Raw genomic sequence first — 24,012 nt, forward strand, 5'->3', positions numbered from 1 at the left:
TGCCAGAAGCATTATAAAACTAAAAAACAAACAGAAAATAGCTGTTGGGCACAAATATGAAGTGACAATGGTGAGACAGGGGAATGGTTTGCTGGAGAGCCTTGAAGGCACTGCAAAGAAACAAAGATTTGATGTGATAGGCAATAGGGAACTTCCCTAAGTTCTAGCAGAGGGCAGGTTTAGGAAAACACTGGTGTTTGCTTATGGCAAGTCTTAGAATTCTATGTGTTTTCTACAAAATGGAAGTAGTTATAATATGAATTGCAATTTATAGCAAGAGTTAGTTTCTAATCTAAACCAATTAGAATGCTAAAATTAACCAAAGACAGAAACTGCAGTCTGTATTAGCTCCCTGTAGAATAATTTCCTTATTAATGTTCTGTTGTTAAACATAATTTGTACATAAATCTGCCTCTAAGCCAACATAAAAATCTAATACTGATTGCTAGAAGGGCATTGCAATGTTCCAGACACATTATGCATCTGAAATTACTATAGACATATTTGAAGATCAGAACCACAGCCCTCTTCCTTGCCTCAAAATAAGCAAGTTATTTGTGATAGGTCTAAAATCTATACAAGGAAAGTTGAGGGGATAGCAAATGAAGAATGAAAAATAAAATATTATAGGTATGTATTCCAAAGCCATAGTTATTATAGGAGCTTCATGTGTTTGCCATCCATTTTTAATATTGCCCATGAAGAATTTCCACTTTCTGTGACACTGAAGCCTACAAATCGATAACCATTACAGAGTAATATAGCAGCTATAGCATTCAAGGTTCCTGGAACTCTTCACCTTTAAATAATCTCCTATTTACTAAGGTCTTCATCTACGCTTTATCTCTTCAGTGGCTGGTGATTGTCAAAAATTGTAAATAATATTCCATTTAATTTCTGAGGATTTCCTCACCATATGTCTCTTTTAGGAGGATCACAGAGAACGGGTTCCCTGTGATAGGTTACAAAAGAGCACTCTGGCCCAGGTCACTGACTTCACTTGAAATACAACAATAACAACAACGTTGAATTAAGGGAATGATTTTTTTTAAGCCAAAATACAAGAGTGGGAGAGATTCACCTCTGTTTTCGGGCGATTACAGGAAAAGGAATTTTTTGACCTGATTTATCTCAACAATTGCCCCAGATTTTCACCTCACCTGGCCATACATGTAAAGTTTCAGTACAGTGTCAGAGAGCTCTAATTTTGCATCCTAAAGCCATTGATCTTATCATTGCCTCATGAAAACAACTTTCCCCCTGACTTCTTAACACCATGTGTTTCATAAATCAGTTGGCCAAATCAGTTCTTTCCTTCTATATTAGCCACTATATTCAACTTTAGCAAGGATAGTAACATAAGGGCTAAATTTTAAAGTTTCTGTATTTCATTCACAATATTTCTCTAATTTATCTGGCTTTGGCACTTCCTGCTGTTTATCAGTTGAACTAATTCAGATAGGAAAAAAAAATGTCTCATTGAAGATGGAAGCAGTTTCCTGTAGAAGGCAGCCACTTTCCTTGGGAATGATTCATTTAAAACGGTGGCAGCTCCCAGACTTCACACATTACTTCCCCAAATTTGCTGAATTTAACATTAGCCAGCTTGGTACTAAAACACTCAGAACTCAAAGACATGTGGGTGAACCCACATCTTCCTCTGTACTCTTATTCCAAATGCGCATAGAGCAACCTGATTATTTGTTGTGTTTCTACTTGTAAACACATCCTGGTGGCATTTATAAAACTCAGGTAGAGCTTTACCAATTTGGAACCATTCAAGTTTCTTTGTGACTTTGGTTTCAATCACGCAGGTGATGAAATAATGAATCCATATTAAATTTTGGGTTAATTACTACTGTATTTTTTCTCTGCTTAGCAGTGTTACTAACAGACACTAAATATCCATGATATATGTGATATTATATGGGGATATCATATAATCAAGAAAACATTCTTCATGAAGTGAGCTTATGATTCATTTATTATCAAGGTCATTTATTTATAAGAAAGATCTTGCCAACTCACAACTCTAGCCTGAATGGGTTTGGTTACCAAATGTCTGTAAGTGCATATTAAATTGCATTTTACAGGAATGATGGCAGTGAGCTGATGCTCCTGAATTATATCCTGGCATCTTTGAAACACCATCAAGTTACACAGACCTAGGTGTCTGTGACCGCTGCCAGAAACTAGAGGACAACAGTATTAAAAAGTGTGCTCTTCTATGACTGAATAGCCTGCCATTTTATCTGGTAGAATGCCATCTGTTCATCCTTCTGCCATTCTCTAGGGTAACTGGGTTCAAACTACAAGACACTGAAAATAGTCGCATCGCCCACTGTGTTTTTATTTGACTGAGTATTTATGTCAGTGACTTTTCTTCTCACAGGCTACTCATTACAATATTTTTTGTGACCATGCTTTAAGAGGCAAATATTCAGATTTTATGTTGCTTGGACCACAAAGTTTAGTTAAGAAAAGTTTCCTACAATTTTTGATTATATATATAAAATGGTGCAATATTAAGGTATTTCTCATTAAAAGAATATATATGTTACGGTGAGAAGCTATATGGTTATGTGGTTAAGAGCTTTGCCAAGGTCAGGTCAGGTTGTCAAGGTCAGGTTGCCAAGATCAGAATCCCAGCTCCACCTATTACTAACCCTGTGAATCTGGGCAAGTTACCAGAGTTATTAGGAAGATTCAATGAACTAATCCATGTAAAGAATCAAACATATTACTTGAGATATAATAAGCCATCAATAAATATTAGCTATTTTTATCAATAATCACCTTGTTTTGATATTAACATTAGCATATAATGTTTGAAAACCAAACATTTTTTACATGTTAGATGGAATGTGCTATATAGAGACACATTATAAGATGAATCCAATTTCTCACATGTGCTTCATCTGATTTTAAATATAATCTGTATCCATATTTTAAGAATGATTCATTTTTATGTCTTTTTAGCAGTCTTACGCAGTGTCTTATTATTGTATGTCATTTCCTGAAATCCTAGGAACCAAAATGTCATCAACAAGCACACACAAAACATCGTTACAGTCTCACAGAAAGCAGAGCTAATGTTCACCGAAGTTCTATTTTATGACTTGTTTAAACCTAAATTCCAAAATATAATTCATCCTAAAAAGCATTTCTGTACCTAGTAAAGTGGCGATTAATTCCTAGCCAATGTATTGTTTTCTTTAGTGCAGGTTTAGGCACTCTGGAGGCCTCTTTGACCCTCATTTTTATGCAGACAATAAAGTTCAAGTTATAATTAATTTTCTTAAGATACATTTAGAAGGAAAAGAAAATCAAAAAGTTAATATGCAGACTCTGAAATCAGGGACATAACCTCCTTTGCTTGGTGATGGTACATTTAACTCAGATCTTTGGAAACTCCAGTTGGCTGAGCCCTTTCAGGTCCCACCAGTTGCCTAAGAACAACAGATGCCCTATTCAGCAAAATATTGGCCAGATTCACTGTATTTATTCACTGTAGTATTTGTGTTTTCTACGTAATAATTTCCCTCCGGGGTATGCTGTTTTTCAGTATTATGAAATGAACGAGTAGAGAGAACCTATAATAAATAATTATAGGCAAAGAATAACATTGAGCAAAATTATTATACTAAAATCAGTCTTTACACCTACAACTTGGAAATACTAAAAAAAAATCTGTATTCTTCAAACACAAATTCTCTGAAATTTCAATATTAGAGGAAACATATTCCACATTATTTCACAGAGCTAATGATACAAACTAGGTTAGCAATCAGACCCTACAGCTTTGTCAAAGATGGTACTTGATGTGTTAGATAAAACAAACTAATATTAGATATTAAATAAAAACAATCTTCCATGGTGGAAGAGGGGCAGCACTGGTTAAGATAAAAATTTGTTGATTAAAGTAGATTTGCTTTAAAAAAAGACTAGTATGGAATCTAAAAGAAAAAAAAAATGGTTCTGACGAACCTAGGAGCAGGACAGGAATAAAGACGCAGACGTAGAGAATGGACTTGAGGACACGGGGAGGGGGAAGGGTAAGCTGGGACGAAGTGAGAGAGTGGCATGGACATATATACACTACTAAATGTAAAATAGATAGCTAGTGGGAAGCAGTCACATAGCACAGGGAGATCAGCTCTGTGCTTTGTGACCACCTAGAAGGGTGGGATAGGGAGGGTGGGAGGGAGACGCAAGAGGGAGGAGATATAGGGATATATGTATACGTATAGCTGATTCACTTTGTTATAAAGCAGAAACTAACACACCATTGTAAAGCAATTATACTCCAATAAAGACGTTAAAAAAAAAAAGACTGAATTGGCATAAGACAATTGTTTTACAATCACTGATTTTTTCACTTCACTCAAATCCAGTATTCGACCATATCTTTTGAGGATACAAATATACCACTTACATACCAAAAAAAAAAAAAAAAATGAAATGAAATTTTTCTTTTTGAATTTCATAAAACTCATTATACATAGCACAGTTGTTCATTTTGGAACAGTTATAGTTTAAAATCGCATGATATAGTAGCTTTAAAAAAGTAAAAGATATGTCTTACCTCTTCCCACTGATGTATGTATCTAATTAACCTTGAAAGTCGTAATAAACGCAAGAGACTGAGAATTTTTGTAAACCTCACAATGCGAAGTGCCCTGGCTGTCTTGTAAACTTCTGAATCCATTCCTTTTTCTACAATGAGAAAGATATAATCCACTGGGATTGATGAGATGAAGTCAACCACAAACCAGCTTTTTAAATAATTCATCTTGATCACTTTAGGGTCCAGGATGATTTCAGAACTATCTTCATTGACAGTCCCAGTCCTGAAATTCATGATCAAGTCCAAAAGGAAAACTGTATCTGAAGCCACATTGAAAATAATCCATGGTGTTGTTGTCTGTTCTGTAAAGAATGTGATTCCAACTGGTATGATGACCAGATTTCCAACCATCATTATAAGCATTATTAAATCCCAATAAAACCTACAATAAATAAAAAAAATCAGATTTTAAGATGTAGACAATGACCAGCCTGTTCTCCCTGCCCCCCACCACCATAAAAATTATTACTGACTTATGGTTAAATAAATGAGTAGAAGAACAAAATGTCAGTTTGGTAAATAAGATAGCTCCTTCAGTGGCCATAAAGTTAAATCTAAGTAAAATTAATATGTTCCTAAAGCAAGGCATTGTGATTACAGAATTCTAAAAATTACTTTCTATAAAATGTTATAGAAATAAATTCATGAACACCCATACCCCCATTTATCTGATAAAGAAGCAAAAATAAACTCCCCTATAGTTAACATACAATATGGATGAAAACAAGGGAGAAGATCCAGAAGATCTATCTTTAAAAAAGCTACCTTTGAGAAGACACTTTGGAGGTGTTTTGAAGTACTTTATATGTAAAATTACCAATCATAGATTAGAATAAACAGTAATAAATAGGGCACATGAAAAATATTGGTACTGCAGATTTATCTCTAGAACTACAGATTAGGTCAACCATACATTCTAGAACCGCCATAGCTTCACAGCACTCCAAATATTTATGCTTTATTCTTCTTAATTTGAAATGAGAAAACTAATTTTGTTCTGAGGCTGAAAATACTTGAACTGACTCTAGGTTTGAAACTAGAATCTAGCTAAAATTTTTGTCACTGCTTCATTGAACAACTATTTTAAATATATTGCCACTATTTTTCCAAACAATACTTTCCTTAAAAATTCTGATTTAATTTTCAACATAGCTATGATTACTAACTACCTTTTGAAACACTCTTATCCCACCTTATATTAAAATTAGGAAATTTATTCCAGGTTAATATAGCATTAATATATAGTTAATATTTATTAATATAGAATAAATTCATCAGGGATTATTGTATTATTCTCATTTGGTTTCGTTCAAAGTCTATTGACACTGTAGTTAGACTAGGTAATAGACTATACTTGTTACAGTATATACTTATAAAAATAAAGAAACAAATCAACTAATACAACTCTATAGTCATAAAATAGTCTCTGGAAACATGAGCTACTTCATTCTAGTCGAAGGTGTACTCTCTTAGCAGTTGTGTTACAAAAATGGTATAAACTTTCATGACATTTCTGTTACCCAAGATATTATTTTACATTAATTCTCCTACTTAGACTATTTGGGCTACATTTTGGTAAGGTATATATTTGCATGAACCTTTCAAAGTTATTATCATTCCTAATTATGGGTGACTCCTGGGTTAAAAGTAGTAGTACAAGAAAGAACTATAACAGTCCCACTCTGCCCTTTTTTCTACCCCCCACCCCAGGATTATATAAAAGATAAATGTTTGTCATTTTGAAGATTTCACCAGTCTTTCTGTCAAAACTTACCTATAGAGTTATGGACAAGTATACAAATACCCATGTCAATCATACAGCATGCCCTGGCAATTTCAATGAAATTTTTTCTCTTTTTTTTCTCCTCTCCTAATGGAAATGCAAAATGTGCCACTTAATACACTAAGGACAGAGGAGAGATGTAGGGCAGATGCAATATTGTAATAGCTGTTTCACAAAAAAGTGACATCACTGAACTCTAAAATGAAATTGTGTGTGCCCTGAGGATTTTCACTTTACTGGATACTCTTATCAGTCTCTTCTCTGCTCTCCTCTCTGCTTTCCCCTGAAAGGCTGCTGTTCCCTTGGGTGTTACACATAGCCCTTTTATCTTCTATTCTACACATGCTCTTTGGGCAATATTATACACTCATCCATGTCTTTAATGATTAATTCATAACAGATGACTACAAAAGCATTATCTCCAGTCCATTCCTGTATTCTAAGCCTCCTAATCCTTATAATCAGCAGTCTATTAAATCTGTCCCCTTGCATATCTCACACTCATGTCAAACAGCATGCCCAAGCTCAATCTCATCACCTTCCCTCCCACAGACATCCCCCAGATATTCCCTCTGTCAGGGAATGGAACAAAGCTCTACCTGATTTGCAAGCCAGAAACCTTGGAACCATCCTAGATAACCCCCGGCCTGAAATCTACTTAATCTCATTATTCAATCAATTACCGAAGGCTTTTTGGTTCTAACATGTAGATGTAAGTTGTATTCATCCATTTGTCCTTTATCATTCCCATTGCAGCTGTCTTCAACCAGAAATTCTCAACAGTTGCTTAATTTAGAGACAAGTTACTTAAATTCTCTAATCCTAAATTTTTTCATTTGTAAAATAAAGATTATTATAGAACCAAATGTGTAGGGTTTTACAGATTAAAAAAAAAAAACACCACTATACGCAAATCACAGCTCCTAGCATTGCACAAGCTGTGGCACATGATGCTGGTAGCATACTTAGTATTCATCTACCTTTCCTTGCTTACCAAAAGAAATCCAATTTGGGGAAAGCAGTCAGCAGCCCTTTGAAAAATACTCACTTTTACATACATGCTTGTATTTCTGTTACTAAGATAGAAGCTATTTTTAAGGAAAACTCATACTCTATCCTTCTCAGTCAACAGAAATGGAAAGGATAAGGTGCCATCCACTCTTTATTTTAGCAATAATGTTTGCCACACCATAGCTTTTTATGTGGTGCTTACTATGGATTGAAGCCATTAGATATCTAAGTATCAATATGAAGCTCAGTTAAACCTTATAATTTCCTTTTAAAGTATCATTGACCATATTTTGCAGTCATAAACACAATTCTATAGACTTTGCATAATATAACACTTTCTTTGGTTAACATGGATTCATTCCTCAGCTAGCCACGGAAAATACAGTTATCACCCACTCTAGAAGTTGCTTTAAAAAACAGCGATGAATATGTTCCTGAAAACTGACCTCATGAGACTCTCATGCCTCCCTGCCCACGAGTTTCTCTTACCTTTTTGCTCTGAAAATTTCTCTTGGATACTCAGGCCCTCCCTTTTCCTTAACGCTCAATTTCTATGTCTTGTACATTTTATTACAGAATCGTCTTTCCTACCCACTCCCTCTTTGCATTCCCATTGTTACCTCTTTAGTTTGGGCAGAGCTAGCTCTTCCTTGGAATATCTCAGAGTCTCCTGTCTATGGAATCTGATCAATTTTACCCGCCAGTCCCAGAGCAACCATTTAACATGTAACTTACCAGGTCAAAACCATCATGGACCCTCTCAATTAAGTAAAAACATCAAGGCATTCCCTGATATAGCCTCCTCCTCCCTTCCCCGTCTCTTCTTTAACCCTTTATGGCTAGTACCTCATAGCTCAAGCAAGAGAGTACTTGCTCTTACCTTGCCATCATGCACACCTAGGTACACATACAGGAGATATGGTTACTTCCATTCTACCTGTTCCTTTTCGTATCAGCATTCTACCTATCCTTCAAGTCCCATTCTGGCAATGAATTTCTTAGGTTTTTTTTTTTTTTTACAACCTCCAGAGCAACATTTATTTTCAGTATGCTTCTTATTTCACTTTTGCTTTTGTTACTATTTGCCTTTGTTTCCTCCTTGGATTTAAGTTCTTTGAAGTTCAAAACTATATTGTCTTCTGTTTAACTTCTGTGTAATGTAGACAGTATCCAGGACAGCAAGTGCTAAGAAGATATATTAATTAAATTTGAAGTGGAAACATACACTTCATGAGGATATTTAAAGAAATCCTTTTTTAATAAGTCAAAGGCCATTAATGCAGTAAATACTTTCCTAATATATCTTTTATATAACTCTAGATTTTTACTCATTGAGGGTTTTTATAATATAGAATACATTAAAATAAATAGGAAACAAAGAGATTAAAAATATGTTCTGAGGTCAGACCGCCTGCAAACTAAACAATTTTGGATTTACACCTGGTTTTGAATGTTACAAAAACCCCCTCATTCATCTTGCTCTAGAGAGACCGTATTTGTCAAAGATCTTGATTGCACTTTGAAGGCAGCCTAGGGTTCAAATCCTAGTTCCACTAGCTGTATGGTTTGGAGCAGGGTATTTAACTGCTGTGAATTTCAATTTTCTCCTACTACTCTCAGAGTTTCTCTTCCAGGAGGACTGCATACAATGATGTGTGCAAAGCATATAGAACCTGTGATATAGAAACTCAACATTGTCTGTAAAACCAACACTCACTGCAAAACCAAGTCTTGACAATTACAGTAGAATAATAACCTAGGTAATCATTTTTACTTCATACTAAAAGTAGATAGAATATACAAAATACAATGGTATTTCAGTCATAATTAATAGATCACTAAAACTATGGTCACTTTAATTACTAATAAATAATTTTCACAGACAAATTATTCTTATGTTAAGAATTCATTTCTCCCATAAGTTTTTAGAAGAGAAAAAGTGGCATTGCAAAGATTAGTCCATGATCTTAACTGTGAAGAATTCAGAATTCAGTCATGCTCCTTTCTTTTTACCCACTTGGATCTCTCTCAGGCTTGTGGTGAATAAAGACCACACTCCTGTCCTAACAAGAATTTCCCACTCTTTCAGGTTCCCCTGCCCCCTTATGACATCTGCTCTAGTTGAAATAATCTGATGTCAGACATTTCTACCCCAAAGCCTTAAAGAGATTTGAACAATTCCCATATTTCACTACTGAAGATACTTATCTTTAAATTTTTATCTCTAAATATTGAGTAAAAGGTTCTCTTCTCCCTTCTCTCTGATGAAATAAATATTTGTCATTAAGTGGAATGGAGGAAGGGACTTCTGGTTAAACCCTGAAATGGTACCAGATTTATACATGGCTATTCTTTTACCTGTTGTTGAAATCAACTGATGCGACAAACCTGTTCCACTATTCACACTTAAGAGTCACTCTTAACAATTATGTCGGGCTTCCCTGGTGACACAGTGGTTAAGAATCGGCTTGCCAATGCAGGGGACACGGGTTTGAGCCCTGGTCTGGGAAGATCCCACATGCCGCGGAGCAACTAAGCCCGTGAGCCACGATCACTGAAGCCCGTCCACCCTGGAGCCCGTGGTCCGCAACAAGAGAAGCCACCACAATGAGAAGCCTGCGCACCACAATGAAGAGTAGCCCCCGCTCGCTGCAACTAGAGAAAGCCCGCATGCAGCAACAGAGACCCAATGCAGCCTAAAATAAATTAATAAATTAATAAATTAAAAAAACAACAACAACAATTATGTCTTTAGATGTCAAACATAAATTGGGCATACACTTGTAAACCAACTTATTTACCAATCTAAACAAATAAATAAACAAATGTCCAGCTGAATTTACTTTTTATAAAACACATAGTCCTTGCAATTATATTTTAAATTTTATTTAAAACTGATTCAATTTTCAAAAGTCCAATTAACAGCCTGATTATTAGGCACATATCTCTTGAATAATAACAAGAAGTGTCTTCTCTTAAATGCTATGTCCTCTTTCTAGTACTATCAGTGGCAATTCACCCCACCAAGTCTCAGCAGCCAACACCTGAGCTTTGATCTAATGGGTTCTCAGACATCCTTTGTCACCTTGCAAACATCATTATTTAGAATATTCACACTAGGGTTGACGTTCTGTAGGACATATGCCTATCCTAAACCTTGCAAAGAAGTTTTCTAGGTCAGGTCTATTATTCAGTCTAATGCCTTGCTATCTCGCAAGGACAAATTCATTGTCTATGGGGGGTGGGGAGTGAAGAGATCAGAAAACACAGACAACTTAAATATGGGTATTTTGAAGTGAATATACACTAGCTTTCTTAATAAAGATCCCAGTTGTAGGAAAGTTTAGCCTAACTTATGGATAAAACTAACTTAACCCATATTTGAAGACAAATGATTTCTGGTAAATAGCAATTTACCCAATAAGAACTTGAGATGGGTGGGAGGTACATTAGGTTTTAGCTAATCTTATTTATTAAAATGAGCTAATGGGACAGAAATTTAATCCCTACGAAGGTATTAAGATCTGCACCAGTCCAGGAAAAAGTAAACATGTTTTTTCTACTTCCCCCTTCCTCTGAAACTGAACTCTTTTCTTCGTGTGTTAATCTTCTAACTGCCAATATTAACAGCCTCATATTGGTCCATGAACTCTTGTTTGTGGCACTTTACAATTTTTTTCACTCCTCCTACTTGAAACTCTCCCAAATCTTCAGTTTCTATGATTCTGCATTTTTATAGTTTCTCACTCATATTTTTATATTAGCAGAAATTAATCTTCCTCAAGCTTTACCTGACTTCTCTTCTTCCACCATTCAAGTTGGCATTCTACATTACTATCTCATCCCACTTTTCATCCCTCTATTCACTCGCTCATTGGTCTCATCAGTCGCCACAGGCTAAACTGATATGGTAATGTAAATTGTTCTCAAATCTATCACTGGCCTTAACCTCTGAGATGGAGTCATGCATTTCTAACTACATCCTGCATAGTTAGTGGCCTCTAAGTGTTCCAGTGGAATAGCCATCTAAACAGGCTGAAATCCAAACCAATTAACCTTACGGCCCCAAAATAATTCTCCTGATATTTGTATGTCTGTTTATTGTAGCATAGCTTCTTCCTTTTTTTTTTTTTTTCGTTAGCCAGCCACTAGGCATAAAATTTAAAAATTACCCCTGATTCCTCTGTTGGCCCAGCTCTGACCTTTGATCCTTTGCCCAGCCTTACATTCCTTCTAATACAACAGAAGCTTTTCATTTTGCTCCACTGCCATCATCTTCTATGAAGTTTTTATTACATCATTATTCTGCTTACTAATTTTCCTGTTTCTACCTGCCCCAGGAAATTACCTCCTATTTATATCCAACAGACTTTTCCTATTGCTTGCAAAATGAAATGTAATCATTCAAAATCCTCTAGAGTATGTCCCAATTCTATATCTTGAAGCTTAACTTTTTGTACATGCATGATCCTCAGCTAAATTAAAAAAGACCTTGTTTTTCAGACTTTTCATCTTTGTCATTGCCCAACAAATGTCTGGGATTTCCTTTCCTAAAACCCAAACTCAGGGCTTCCCTGGTGGCGCAGTGGTTGAGAATCTGCCTGCTAATGCAGGGGACACGGGTTCGAGCCCTGGTCTGGGAAGATCCCACATGCCACGGAGCAGCTGGGCCCGTGAGCCACAACTACTGAGCCTGCGCGTCTGGAGCCTGTGCCCCGCAACGGGAGGGGCCGCGATAGTGAGAGGCCCGCGCACCGCGATGAAGAGCGGTCCCTGCACCGCGATGAAGAGTGGCCCCCACTTGCCGTAACCAGAGAAAGCCCTCGCACGAACCGAAGACCCAACACAGCCAAAAATAAAGAAATAAATAAATAAAGTAGCTATAAAAAATTAAAAAAAAAAAACCAAAAAACCCAAACTCACCCTCTACACTTCCTAACATTATTTCAATGGTCAACTTAAATGCCAGTTTCTCCACAGTACCCTCTTTTATCCCATCCCCCGATCAGTTGGAGTTTATCTCCTCCTTGCCCCAACTCCTATTTCAATCTCTCTCTGCGATTTCCAGCATTTGAGGGCACCAACTAGTGAACACCAACTAGTGAACACCATAATGAAGTGTCGGTAATAATTTGATAAAGACCATTTAATAAACGTTGTCTGAAAACACTGCTTTTGTGCTCATTCCAAGTCAAACTCTATGCCAATTTTCTTTACATTTAAATTGCCTAGCAAATAGTATACATGTGTCTGATTTCCCAATGATCAAATTCCAAATTAATCACATTTATGTTAATGAGGTTTTATTACAATATTATAAGATTTTAATTAAAACACATATGATCATTTGTTTTTTCGGATGGTTTGGAAATTAAATAGGTACAAGCCTTTTTTTTACTTCTTCTTGAGTGGTATGGCATATCTTTAAACTATGCTAAATTTCTTGCTTTAGACAACAGGAAGAAAGATGTCGCTCAAGGGTATTTTCATTATGTCATTCAAATTTACTTCAAATGAAGCCCACAACTTTCATTCCTTTGAACCAAAACATCAACTTATCCATAAATGTCCCACACGAAATACATTTCTATAAGTCTATAGCTTTTTAAAAAAATAAATTTATTTTATTTTATTTATTTTTGGCCGCGTTGGGTCTTCATTGCTGCGCACGGGCTTTCTCTAGTTGCGGAGAGCAGGGGCTACTCTTCGTTGTGGTTCGCAGGCTTCTCATTGAGGTTGCTTCTCTTGTTACGGAGCACGGCTCTAGAACGCAGGCTCAGTAGTTGTGCTGCATGGGCTTAGTTGCTCCTCGGCATGTAGGATCTTCCCAGACCAGGGATCGAACCCCTGTCCCCTGCATTGGCAGGCGGATTCTTAACCACGGCGCCACAAGGAAAGTCCCAGTCTGTAGTTTTAATCAGAAGTTACAGAATGAAGCAGAACTCCCTGAGAATTAAGCAGGTCTATGCTGCGGTACTCTCCTTATGATGACATACAGATTTTCCATAAAAATAAAAGTCCTAAATGTATAAAAGGTGAGTAGAAAATGTGTAAAATAGCTCCTAGTGTTTAAATTTAGAGTTCTTAAAAAAGTCCAACGTAAATCTACTCCTTAGCTTCTTAGTATTTTTTTTTTATTTATCACTGAGTGATTTTTAAAAATTTTATTCTCTCCTTTGACCGTCAGCACTTTAATCCTTTAAGGAAAGCAGAAATATTGTCAGAGGTCATGTCAACCAAAATGTGTCCTAGTACCATTCACTCCAGTATAAAATTCAGTAAGTTGAGTCTATTTTTTAACTGTTTCCAGGGACAGACTAAAGGACATTAGGTGATCACACTGATGGACAGTCCCATGACATAGACAATGAACGCACCTTTATTTTGAAGCTCAGTTAAATGACTATCAGTTGATAAGGGCTTTGTATTTGTTGATATACTTTCATCCAACCACTCTGAAATTTTGAAAAGGAAGGTGACTGATTCTTCCCTGTCTAAATACATAGCTAACTTACGGTGTATTGAGGTTTGGAAGTTTCCATTTCAGAATAATTCTTCTCTCATAAGCTTCCCACCACATTGCTCATTTTCAAGTCATCCATTTTCTCTTCCTTGTGGCCGATAATACATGTCACTTCCCTTGTGTTTCTTGTTACTCTACAGATCTCAATAAATCCTTATCCTCTTTGTTCTTTCTAAGCTGCCGATGCCATGTAGATCTTTTGCATTATTGCTCCAGTTTGAGGATGTGACGGAAGGTTCAGAATCAATGTCCAAACACATTATTGTGTCCGGAAGTCTACAAAATGTTTACATTTTAAGGAAGTTTTGGAATGTGCCCATGATCCTCATTTTTATATATAATAATACCTCATTGAATTTTGAAAAGGAAAGCAGCATCAAGGCAATGAAGTGTAAGTAATATTTATTAGATAATAGGCATTTTGTAAACACTGTTTCATTTCATATTCAAAACAACCAAAGAGGTAGGCAGCACAACCTAAATTTAACAAGAGGAAACTGAATCTCATCCAGCAAAAGACTTTTCTTAAATTCTTGTAGACAAGAAATGAGAAAAATTGCTTTGAACCCACGACCAATTCCCATGCTTACACTCCTTCTACACTATTCAATGCCTGAATAAATGATTCAAGGATTTTAAGAGTAGCATTAAAAAAAAAAAAAAAAAAAACTTTCCCACAATATAGCCACATGTTCACCTGTCCTTATCAGTCACCCACCTGAAATGAGAACAAAATTGTTTCACAAGGAAAAGTCTAAGCCCTGAAGGGGAGTAGACAGTGGTGCTGCAGATATGGCTCCATGGCTGGGCTTTGGTTTCTGTGCCTTTCCATGCAGAAACCATTGAGAGTTTACCTACATCCCCAGAGAATCAACATGATAGTTCACCTGTCCCTACACCCATATAGGAGCACACATCTTCAAATAAGGGAACTATGGGATTACCTGCTTCAAACTCTTTCTGCCTTGACCTACAAAGATATCTCAGTACTGTATAAACCGAAGTTAGTTCAGATGCTCTATAGTTAAAAAGCGCTTGGAAAGCAAGAGTCAAATTTAGTACCAACCAAATATTTTCTCCAAATAGTTACATTATAATAATTCCAACAAATATGTATTGGCTATCTTCCACATAGTACACATTGTTCTAAACATTTTGAGAAATGCAAACATAAATTATAAACTAATTCTGCAATCAAGAACTTCCAACTTAATAGGAAAACAAAGACTTGTATTTATTAAATAAGACTGGGAGAGAATTTAAGACATGTTCATAAACAGTACACTACAGGTACTCTGGGTTTCCAAAAGAGAGAAACAATTGGTCATCTGTTTAAAGAAACTACTATTATTAAAGAAACTCAAAGACAGCATTTGCTGAGGAGTTCCTAGGTTGCATTTTACTCACGGCATAAACATTAATTTATGAACATGTATGTGCAGCTTCCTGGGCTTGTCATTATATATACAAAGAGAATTAGACACGGACCCAGTCCTCAAGAAAATAAGGACTAGGGAAAACAAACAATCAATAATGTCTTCTAAAACAGGCTTATAAAAGAGCAATCCTGAGGCACACAAAGGAGAGAGTGATCAAGTCTTACTCCGGGGAAGGATAGGAGAAGTGGGCAGGATTTCACAGAGTCAGAGAGTTGATACTTTCCCTACATAACTGTAAAAACTTGTTTTGGTGTATACACTACACCACAAACATTTATTGAGCACCAAAACTGTGCTAGTTTCTAGGTTGCCACTAGGCACCCACTAGAGTTGCCACCAGGAATACCAAGAGAAATAGACACAAAATAGGGAGGTAAAGGGAATAAATGCCATGAAAAGTTAAAAGGTCTGGTGATGTATTTACTTTTTAGTTAATGCTTTAGCTCCAAGGGTATCAAGTGCTTTCTCTTCATAAATTTTAAAATTTTGTTTTCCCAGTTAAAATGAAGGACCATGATCAAGAACAACCAAGAATGTGATCAAATAAAAGCTCAATTAAAAAATGTTAAGTTCTGTTTATAGTTATAAACTTTACAGTACTATATTTTTTCTTCAAAATACTTTTTTAAAATAATCAATATCTACTTATCTATTTTAACAGTAGACTTCTGAAGTTAAAGATTAATTTCCACAGGTTTTAGGTTCTATATGCATAAATAGGAATATCACTTCCATTTAGTTGATGTTTTTTCCCTAAAACAACAATACCTAAAGATGGTATTTCACACTTGAATTGCATTGAGATTTTCACCCACTTCCAGCTGCATATTATCTGAGGAGCAGAAGGGGTGATGTGTCAAGGAAGAAAATGCTTCTACCAGGAGCATATGCTCCCAAGTCTGTAACAAGTATCAAGGGTGTGTGGGCAGAGTAGCATTTGCTGTGGAATACTTCAGAATTGAGGACCAAAGTTCTTTAATTGTCTGGGCAACTCACACAAACATTAGGGCATATATTAAGCAGAACTGCCAGTATAATGAGAAATTTTCAGTCACCTACAAAGGAGTCAAATAAACACGCACTCCAATCCACTTCAGTCCCCACCAACAACTCATATATGTTTGTTTCTGCATAGCTGTAACTAGAAATGTTTGGCCTCTCTTCATTCATCCCTTCCTTCTTCATTCAGTGGCACTTATTAAACCTTTTTTTTTTTGCTTCAAAAAGGAAATATATTCACAATAGGAGGTTTCTCAGCAGATAACTGAATCCCATTAATAGGCTGAAGTTACATGTGCTTTTTTATGTAGCCCAGTGACTTGAAGGAAAATGTTACACTTATAAATTTACTAAATTCTGCAAGAGGTTTTTGTGATTTGTACATTTCAGTTCACTTTAAAAGATATGGCTTCTACCTTCAGGTAAGTGACAGGTTGGGTGTTTAGTTTCTTCAACAGCTAAACAAGCAAATAACAAAAACAGGAAACTTGTGAAGAAATATAATCTAAGACTTCTCTTTGTACCAGAGAGATAATTGAAAAAAAAAAAAAAAAAGTAAAGACTCAAGAACTTATATACGTGTCAAAGATAGCAATTCTTGAAACAATTATTTTGTTGTTTTGTGATGACTAATTCAAAAATCACGACTTCAAAACCCATATGGTGCTATATAACAACATAAAACATTAAAGGAAATATCAACCTATAGAATACTCTTATGAGAATTAAATCATGCCAAAACTGTTGGCAATTTAAAATTGGTATAAATGTCTTAATTTACATTTCTACCTATCTCTGACCTTTTCTTTCACTAATCCTCAACCTGATCCCAGAGCTTTAGACAGGCTAATTTAATTATTTATCCTTCATGCCTCCTTTTCTTAATTTCTTCTGCACAATTGCTCCCTGCAAGAGCTTGGAATACACTTCACACCTTTCTTCTCTTCTTAACCTTCTCCATCCTCAAGTGTACCAGCAACTCCTCTAGCCCAATCCTGAATTCTCTAAGCCACAGGCTCTCCTCTTTTTCCTCCACCTGTGTGGCACATGAACCTTAGAATGTATTAAGCCTAATCTAAGAGCAAGCAAGCACATCTCCAAAATATCTTTTTGGATGGGACTGAGGGGGTGGCAAGCTTTCAGTATGGGAAAGAGATTTAAGAGGATTTGAAGTAAAACTATTTCCTTAGCCAGCACATTGTTTTTGCTGAATTAGTTTAATTATGGGTCGATAAAAAATAACAATATATCCTAAAGAGACTTACACTTCACACAAGACTGCAAAAATCATTTGGGTAGGCATAAGCTCTCACAAGCCATCCCTTGATATTTTTATGGAGAGTAATGATCATTCTATTGCATTTGAAGAAAACCTGCAACAGTGCAGTGCACATAGTAAGCCCTAGAGAAGCATTCAGGGACTGAATGAAGAAATCACCTCCAGTCTTGGCCAGGTGCCCCAGGCATACACAGTCCCTAAGTACCTTGGCTTTTCCTTCACACACAGAAAAATGCTTTGTATTTTTATATGCATGTGGACAATTTTTCTAAGGTCTGTTTCTCCAACTACAGTGGATGTACCATGGTCAGGAACCTCATCTATTTCTCCTTCCCACTATGTCTCCATTGTCTAACACAATGCCTGCAACTAGAGTGAATTCTCTAAACATCTACTGAATAAATAAATACACGAATATTCAGGGCCTTAAGAAACAAATGCACTGTAGTGGAATTTCAGTCTACAAGTATCGGTCCCTTGAATATTTTATTCTGTTTTGGACACATTAATATAATAAAAATATGGACAAGCTAGAAAACGTCCAAAAAAGAATAAGGAGAGGGCTTCCCTTGTGGCGCAGTGGTTGAGAATCTGCCTGCCAATGCAGGGGACAGGGGTTCGAGCCCTGATCTGGGAAGATCCCACATGCCGCGGAGCAACTGGGCCCGTGAGCCACAATTACTGAGCCTGCGCGTCTGGAGCCTGTGCTCCACAACAAGAGAGGCCACGACAGTGAGAGGCCCGCGCACCGCGATGAAGAGTGGCCCCCGCTTGCCACAACTAGAGAAAGCCCTCGCACAGAAACGAAGACGCAGCACAGACATAAATAAATAAATAAATAAATAAACAAACCCCAAAAATTAAAAAAAAAAACTAGCACAGCACATATTTCTTAAAAAAAAAAAAAAAAGAATAAGGAGGAAAAGATAATTAAAGAAATGGGAAGCCTTACTTGTGAGGAAAGACTCAAAAAGCTGAATATGTAAAACTTGGCTAGATTAAAACTCCGAAGCAATGTGAACAGATTCCACACATTGTTGAAAGTAAACAAGGACTTAGTTTAACCAGTACAGTAAGAGGGTAGAGGAGGAGCCATGGAACTCATACTGGCTGGTCTTACAAACCCCAGCAGCTTCCAAGAAATGAGCCACAGAAGGGCACAGTAACGAAAGCTTAGAGGAATATTTTTCAAACGTCAGGGGCCACTGATCCTAGTGGTTTGTCTTGAGATCAGAACCCAAGGATCGTTTGGTCTGCAACCTGTCAGGAGACCTATGCTGGTATTGGTGAGAGGAAACTGTCATTCTCACATTGCTTGCTGAAAAACAAACATCCAACGGAAAACTATTATATTTGTTTCACACCCATTTGTCTTATACTGCTCCTCCTTTAAGTAGAAACTGTATGTCAGATTTTAAAAGAATTAGAGCTATTATTTTAGAATATCAAACCCCTTCACACTGAAAACTCTTACGTTTTCCAAAAAAAATCCAAAATAAATAACCATGTGTTGAGGCATTTTAAGTACTAGTACAGAGTCAAGTGTGCTGGAAAAACATTAGAGACTGATGCCCTTAACAAATTTACATCACATTAAATTGTAAAGCATGTATTGAAAGAAAATCGTGTCCAGTATCAACATGAAATGTTTTGCAAGTTATCAACCTGAACATTCTAGAATTCTCTGAATTATAACTTGATGAAATTCTAGGAACTAACAGTAGTGAGGTGAATCAACTTTACAGCACTATTTTGTTACCTTTCCAATTGGTTGTCAAAATACTATGACATTGTAGGAGTTTGTCAGACAATAGCTATTTCCCAATTGCTATAAAACAACTTAGTAGTCACAAAGCATGTTCACGATAATCATTTTCATTTTATTTACTCAACAGTTCTGTGAGACAAACATGTTTTATTACCTCTATGTTTACAGATGAGAAATCTGAAACAAAATGGTATGTGACTTAGCCAAGAGCACTTGGCTAGTTAGTAGCTTCTGAAGCTTGAAGCCAGGTTTTCTGGTAACTAACCCAGGATTCTTTCCAGTCTAACATCATGCATCATATTTATTTTAATTTGTATTTATTTGTACTTTTACATAAAAAGCAATATCGTTTATGCCATAGCCAAAGCACAATTTTCCTTATATGCTCAGGAATGACTTAATGGAAAATAATTAGTATTAATTATCAAAATAGATAGCCACAAATGCAAAATTATGTATTTCTCTCTGGCTCCACTCCAAATATGTTCTACTGAAAATGCACGCTACATAGCAGATCCATAATTTGGACTTAGATGATATCCATTTATTAAATTCCAACCTTTATGGATATTAGCAGACAAGCAAGCATTCTACTGAGAGACAGGAGTCTTATTTAATAAGCATAATGTTGGCTTTTTGCTTTAATATTTTCCAACTTAACTGCTCTTTCTTTTAGGATAAATTTATAGGAAAATAGTAGTTATGCCTTTAAGCCAAAAATCGTGGTCTGTTATTATCTTGTTGTCAGTTGTATTTTTGTTTATTATTGACCAAACAAATTTACTGGTGCTAGGGGAAAAAAACCTACCTAAGAATAAGCAGAATAATATAGCAGGAAGAAGACTAGAGTGGATGCAGAAATGCTGAAATTCTGATATTTAATACTATCTAGACCTTATAATCTTGAGAAAAATCCCCTCACTATGGGTCTCTGTCTTCCCCCCTGTAGAAAGTGAACCTAGATGGGCCCCAACAATCTTCTCAAATCTAAGAGTTTTATTTTGTAGGAGTTATCTGTGTATCAGAGCAAGAAACTGAGAGAACTGAAGCAATTTTTAAGAAATTTAATTATGAAAACTAACTTGGGGAAGGCAGAGAAGAAGAGACAGAATAGTGGGGTGATTGGGCAGGGATAGACTGGGAGTTTGGGATTAGTAGATGCAAACTATTACATACAGAATGAATAAATCATCAACAAGGACCTACTGTATAGCACAGGGAACTATAGTCAATATCCTGGGATAAACCATAATGAAAAAGAATATAAAAAAGAATATATATATATATGTATAACTGAGTCACTTTGCTGTACAGCAGAAATTAACACAACATTGTAACTCAACTGTACTTCAATAAAAAATAAATTAAGAAAAAAAAGAAAAAAGAGAGTAAAGAATCCTTGTGAGGGAAAAATAAGATATAGGACTGTCTGGATTTGGGGAGAAAGAAGTTAAAGGAGTCAAATACGCTCCTGTGTCTCACGCCAGAGAAACTAGAAAATGACAACATGAAAGTCTGGAGAGTAGATGTGGGAAAGATTACAAGTTCAGTTTTGGAGATAATGAGTTGAATATGGTTCATATTCATATGACAGAAGACAGTTGGAACTGTAATATTCTAGAACTCAGAAGGGATGTCAGGGCTGGGGAAACAATTTTAAGAGTCTTTGTGTAGATTTGAAAACTGAAACTACGGGAGAACATGAGTCCTTTAAGGGGGACATTATAGACAGGAAGGAGGAAAGAGCCAAAGTGATGGTCATGAGCCAAGTCCATTCTTGGGCAATGAGAATATGAACCAGGAAATGAGGTTGAGATGGAACTTCTGAGAGAAGGAGGCAGTGGCTTGGCATGGAGAGTACAAAGAGACATCTTTCTAAGAACGATGGAGTGACTAATCCAGGAGAGTTATATAAATTTAGTTCTTATATCTCTTTACAAGTCTTAACAATTAATATATTTCTCTGTCACTTACTTGCACCATTGTGACAGTAAAGTTTTTCTAAAATGAAAGTTGAATATGTTATATGATTCAGTTTTAGGAATAAACACATAATTGTACAAGTCTGTCAGTAGGCTAGATTTCAGTAACCTATGCCAAAGAAGGACAAGTCATTATGTAATAATACTGATCAGTGTGAAATGCTATGTTTGAATAATTCACCTAAATTTAGTATTAGTAGTGGCATATTTTGACTTCAATCCAACAAAATTTTATTTCAGTTCAGTAAAACTTTTGATCTTTTATACTTTGCAAGACATCATGAGAAGTGTAAGTCAGATGTATGAAAATTACTAGAATACAAGGTACAACATGATCAATTTGTATGACAATTAATAGAACATAAACAAAGCACTTTGGAAACTCAGGAGAAAGAGAAAGTACTTTAGTTAGTTCAGGGGACCGGAAGAAGCTGCAGAGAAGTGACATTTAGCTGGTCCAGGGATTCTGACAGGTGAAGATGATGTCGGGGCTAAAGGAAGCATTTCAGATGGAAAAAAAATGAATTAGGAAAGGCCCAGAGGGAGTAAATACAGAGGCTGCAGCTTCAGCATTTGACTTATTCCTGGCAGACAGTAAGTGCTCCAAACATATTTGTTGTATTGATGAACGAATAAATTAATGAATTAGCAGACAAGCCTTGGAAAGCCAGGATTCAATCAGGATGTAGAGTGCATCAAGGTGAATGGAGGTAGTTTTGGTTATTGATGATACTGTTGTTCTCTGCCCACACAGAAGAGTTAAGAAGAATCACTGTCTTCACTGAAAAAGTTGAGCTTGTCAAACTGCAGAAGCCTGACTTTAAAAATTAAGTGAATTATTAAAAATTGTGATGAGAATATTTGCCCTGAAAATATAATAATTTCTCACATGTGATACTACAGACACTTCAATAGCTACTGTATCAGCCAAATCTTGAAAATGTGCATATTGATCATCTAAATTTTTTCAAAGCTTTAATGTTGTTTTCACATTAAGTGTGTAGAAAGACTGCATTCATCTTGATGTGCACAGATTAGTTCTTCACCCAACAAGGGGGTCACGAGCAGTGACGCAAGTTGAAGAATCACAAACGTGAAGTAAAATGAGTGACGAAATGAGTGTGAATAACTGTATTATTGATCTTAACAGCTGACTGATTTTCCTAGACTCAGCCAATAATTACTACCAAGCTTTGTGATGAATTCCTAAAAATTCAGTTGAAGACAAAAAATGGAACACACCTGCCTGGAAGGGAGAGAGAAGGGGTTGATGAAGCTAGATCTGACAGGTGGGATACGGACAGGCAAAATGAAAGGGGCAGGGGGAATAAAACATGCCAATATGTAAAGAAGTGTGGAAGTATTTGAAAGGCCGGGCAGAAATCAACCCTTGCAAAGCAGAAGAGTAAATTCTGGAAAGAAGTTGGAAATAGAGAGGATTACGTACAATGGAGTTCCATTAGAAAGGAATCTAAAAGTAGCTAAAAGAATTTGGAGTCAATATGGAATACAATAGGACAGTTTGAAAATTCTTGAGTAACTGAGTGGCAAAATGAAATATGATTTTTTATTTTGGAAAATTTCTGTGAAAGCAATGTAAATGATAAATTGGAATGGAAAGCGAGTTCCGTTAGAAGGAGGTTATGGTAGCACGAGGTGATGAGGATGATGAGAGTTTGACTTGGTTGGAGACAGTGGGAATAAAGGAGAAAGGGAAAATGTTCTGCTTTGTGACGATACCTAGTGCAAAAGTGGAAGGAAGAATGGAAAGGGAAGCTGATTCTAAGATTTCCAATGGGAGAACATGGAATAAAGGTGTTAAAGGTGATGCCAGGTACAGAAATGAGTAATTAGGAAGATCTATTTTATGGTAAGATTTCATTCACATGTGGACACGTTCATTTTGAGGAGGCTGGAAGAACACTCTGGTAAAAATGTTCTGTTTCAGTTGAAAAAAAAAATTTGTCTAAAGAGTAAGAAGACTGGGGGTCAGGAGGGGAAGTGCTGGTTTAGGAATCATGTGAGTAGGGATGATGAGTAGTGACTGTAGGGGCAATAAAGCAATAGAGTTTAAGGATAGAGAGCAGAAAGTTCAAGGTTGGAGAAGCACAGATAAAACTAGGAAAAAGCCACAAGGAATGATGCTCAAGATTTGAGAAACATAAAGATGGAGAATAAATTTTTGGATTAATCATGCAAAGATAGGATACCATTATAAAAGCAATGGTAGTTAAGCTATTATGAAGAACAAATTACAAATTGTTTATTCTTTTTATTATCTAGATAAATCTCCCTCTGTGATTGGAGTGAGCGGAGGTGTGTATATTTGTTTACTGTTTTTCAAAACTGGGAGAAATCTGATCATACTTGAAAGTTGATTGTATAGAAGCTACTAATAAAAAAATTACTATGAAGAGTAAATACACAAGAAATGAGGTTGTAGATGAGGGGTGAAAATGGAATACAGACCAAAGGGGAAGAAATTTGCTTTGAATCATGGATGTGATATATTCAGTCGACACAGATTGAAGGAGAAGGTGGAAAGGCAAATTTAGGAACACAGAGCAAAAAAAAAAAAAAAAAAAATCCCTGAATCTTCAA

At 36.1% G+C, this 24,012-nt stretch overlaps 1 protein-coding gene across 1 annotated transcript in view; it reads right to left on the bottom strand.

Moving 5' to 3' along the window:
- HCN1 (hyperpolarization activated cyclic nucleotide gated potassium channel 1) overlaps positions 1-24,012 on the bottom strand; it is a 382,573-nt gene that overhangs the window by 328,412 nt on the left and 30,149 nt on the right. Inside the window, exon 2 of the mRNA XM_057540919.1 lies at positions 4,586-5,009. Coding sequence (XP_057396902.1) covers positions 4,586-5,009 — 424 coding nt within the window. The remainder of the gene's footprint in view (positions 1-4,585; positions 5,010-24,012) is intronic.

This window comes from Balaenoptera acutorostrata, chromosome 2 (genome assembly GCF_949987535.1).
Source record: "Balaenoptera acutorostrata chromosome 2, mBalAcu1.1, whole genome shotgun sequence".
Lineage (NCBI taxonomy): Eukaryota > Metazoa > Chordata > Mammalia > Artiodactyla > Balaenopteridae > Balaenoptera > Balaenoptera acutorostrata.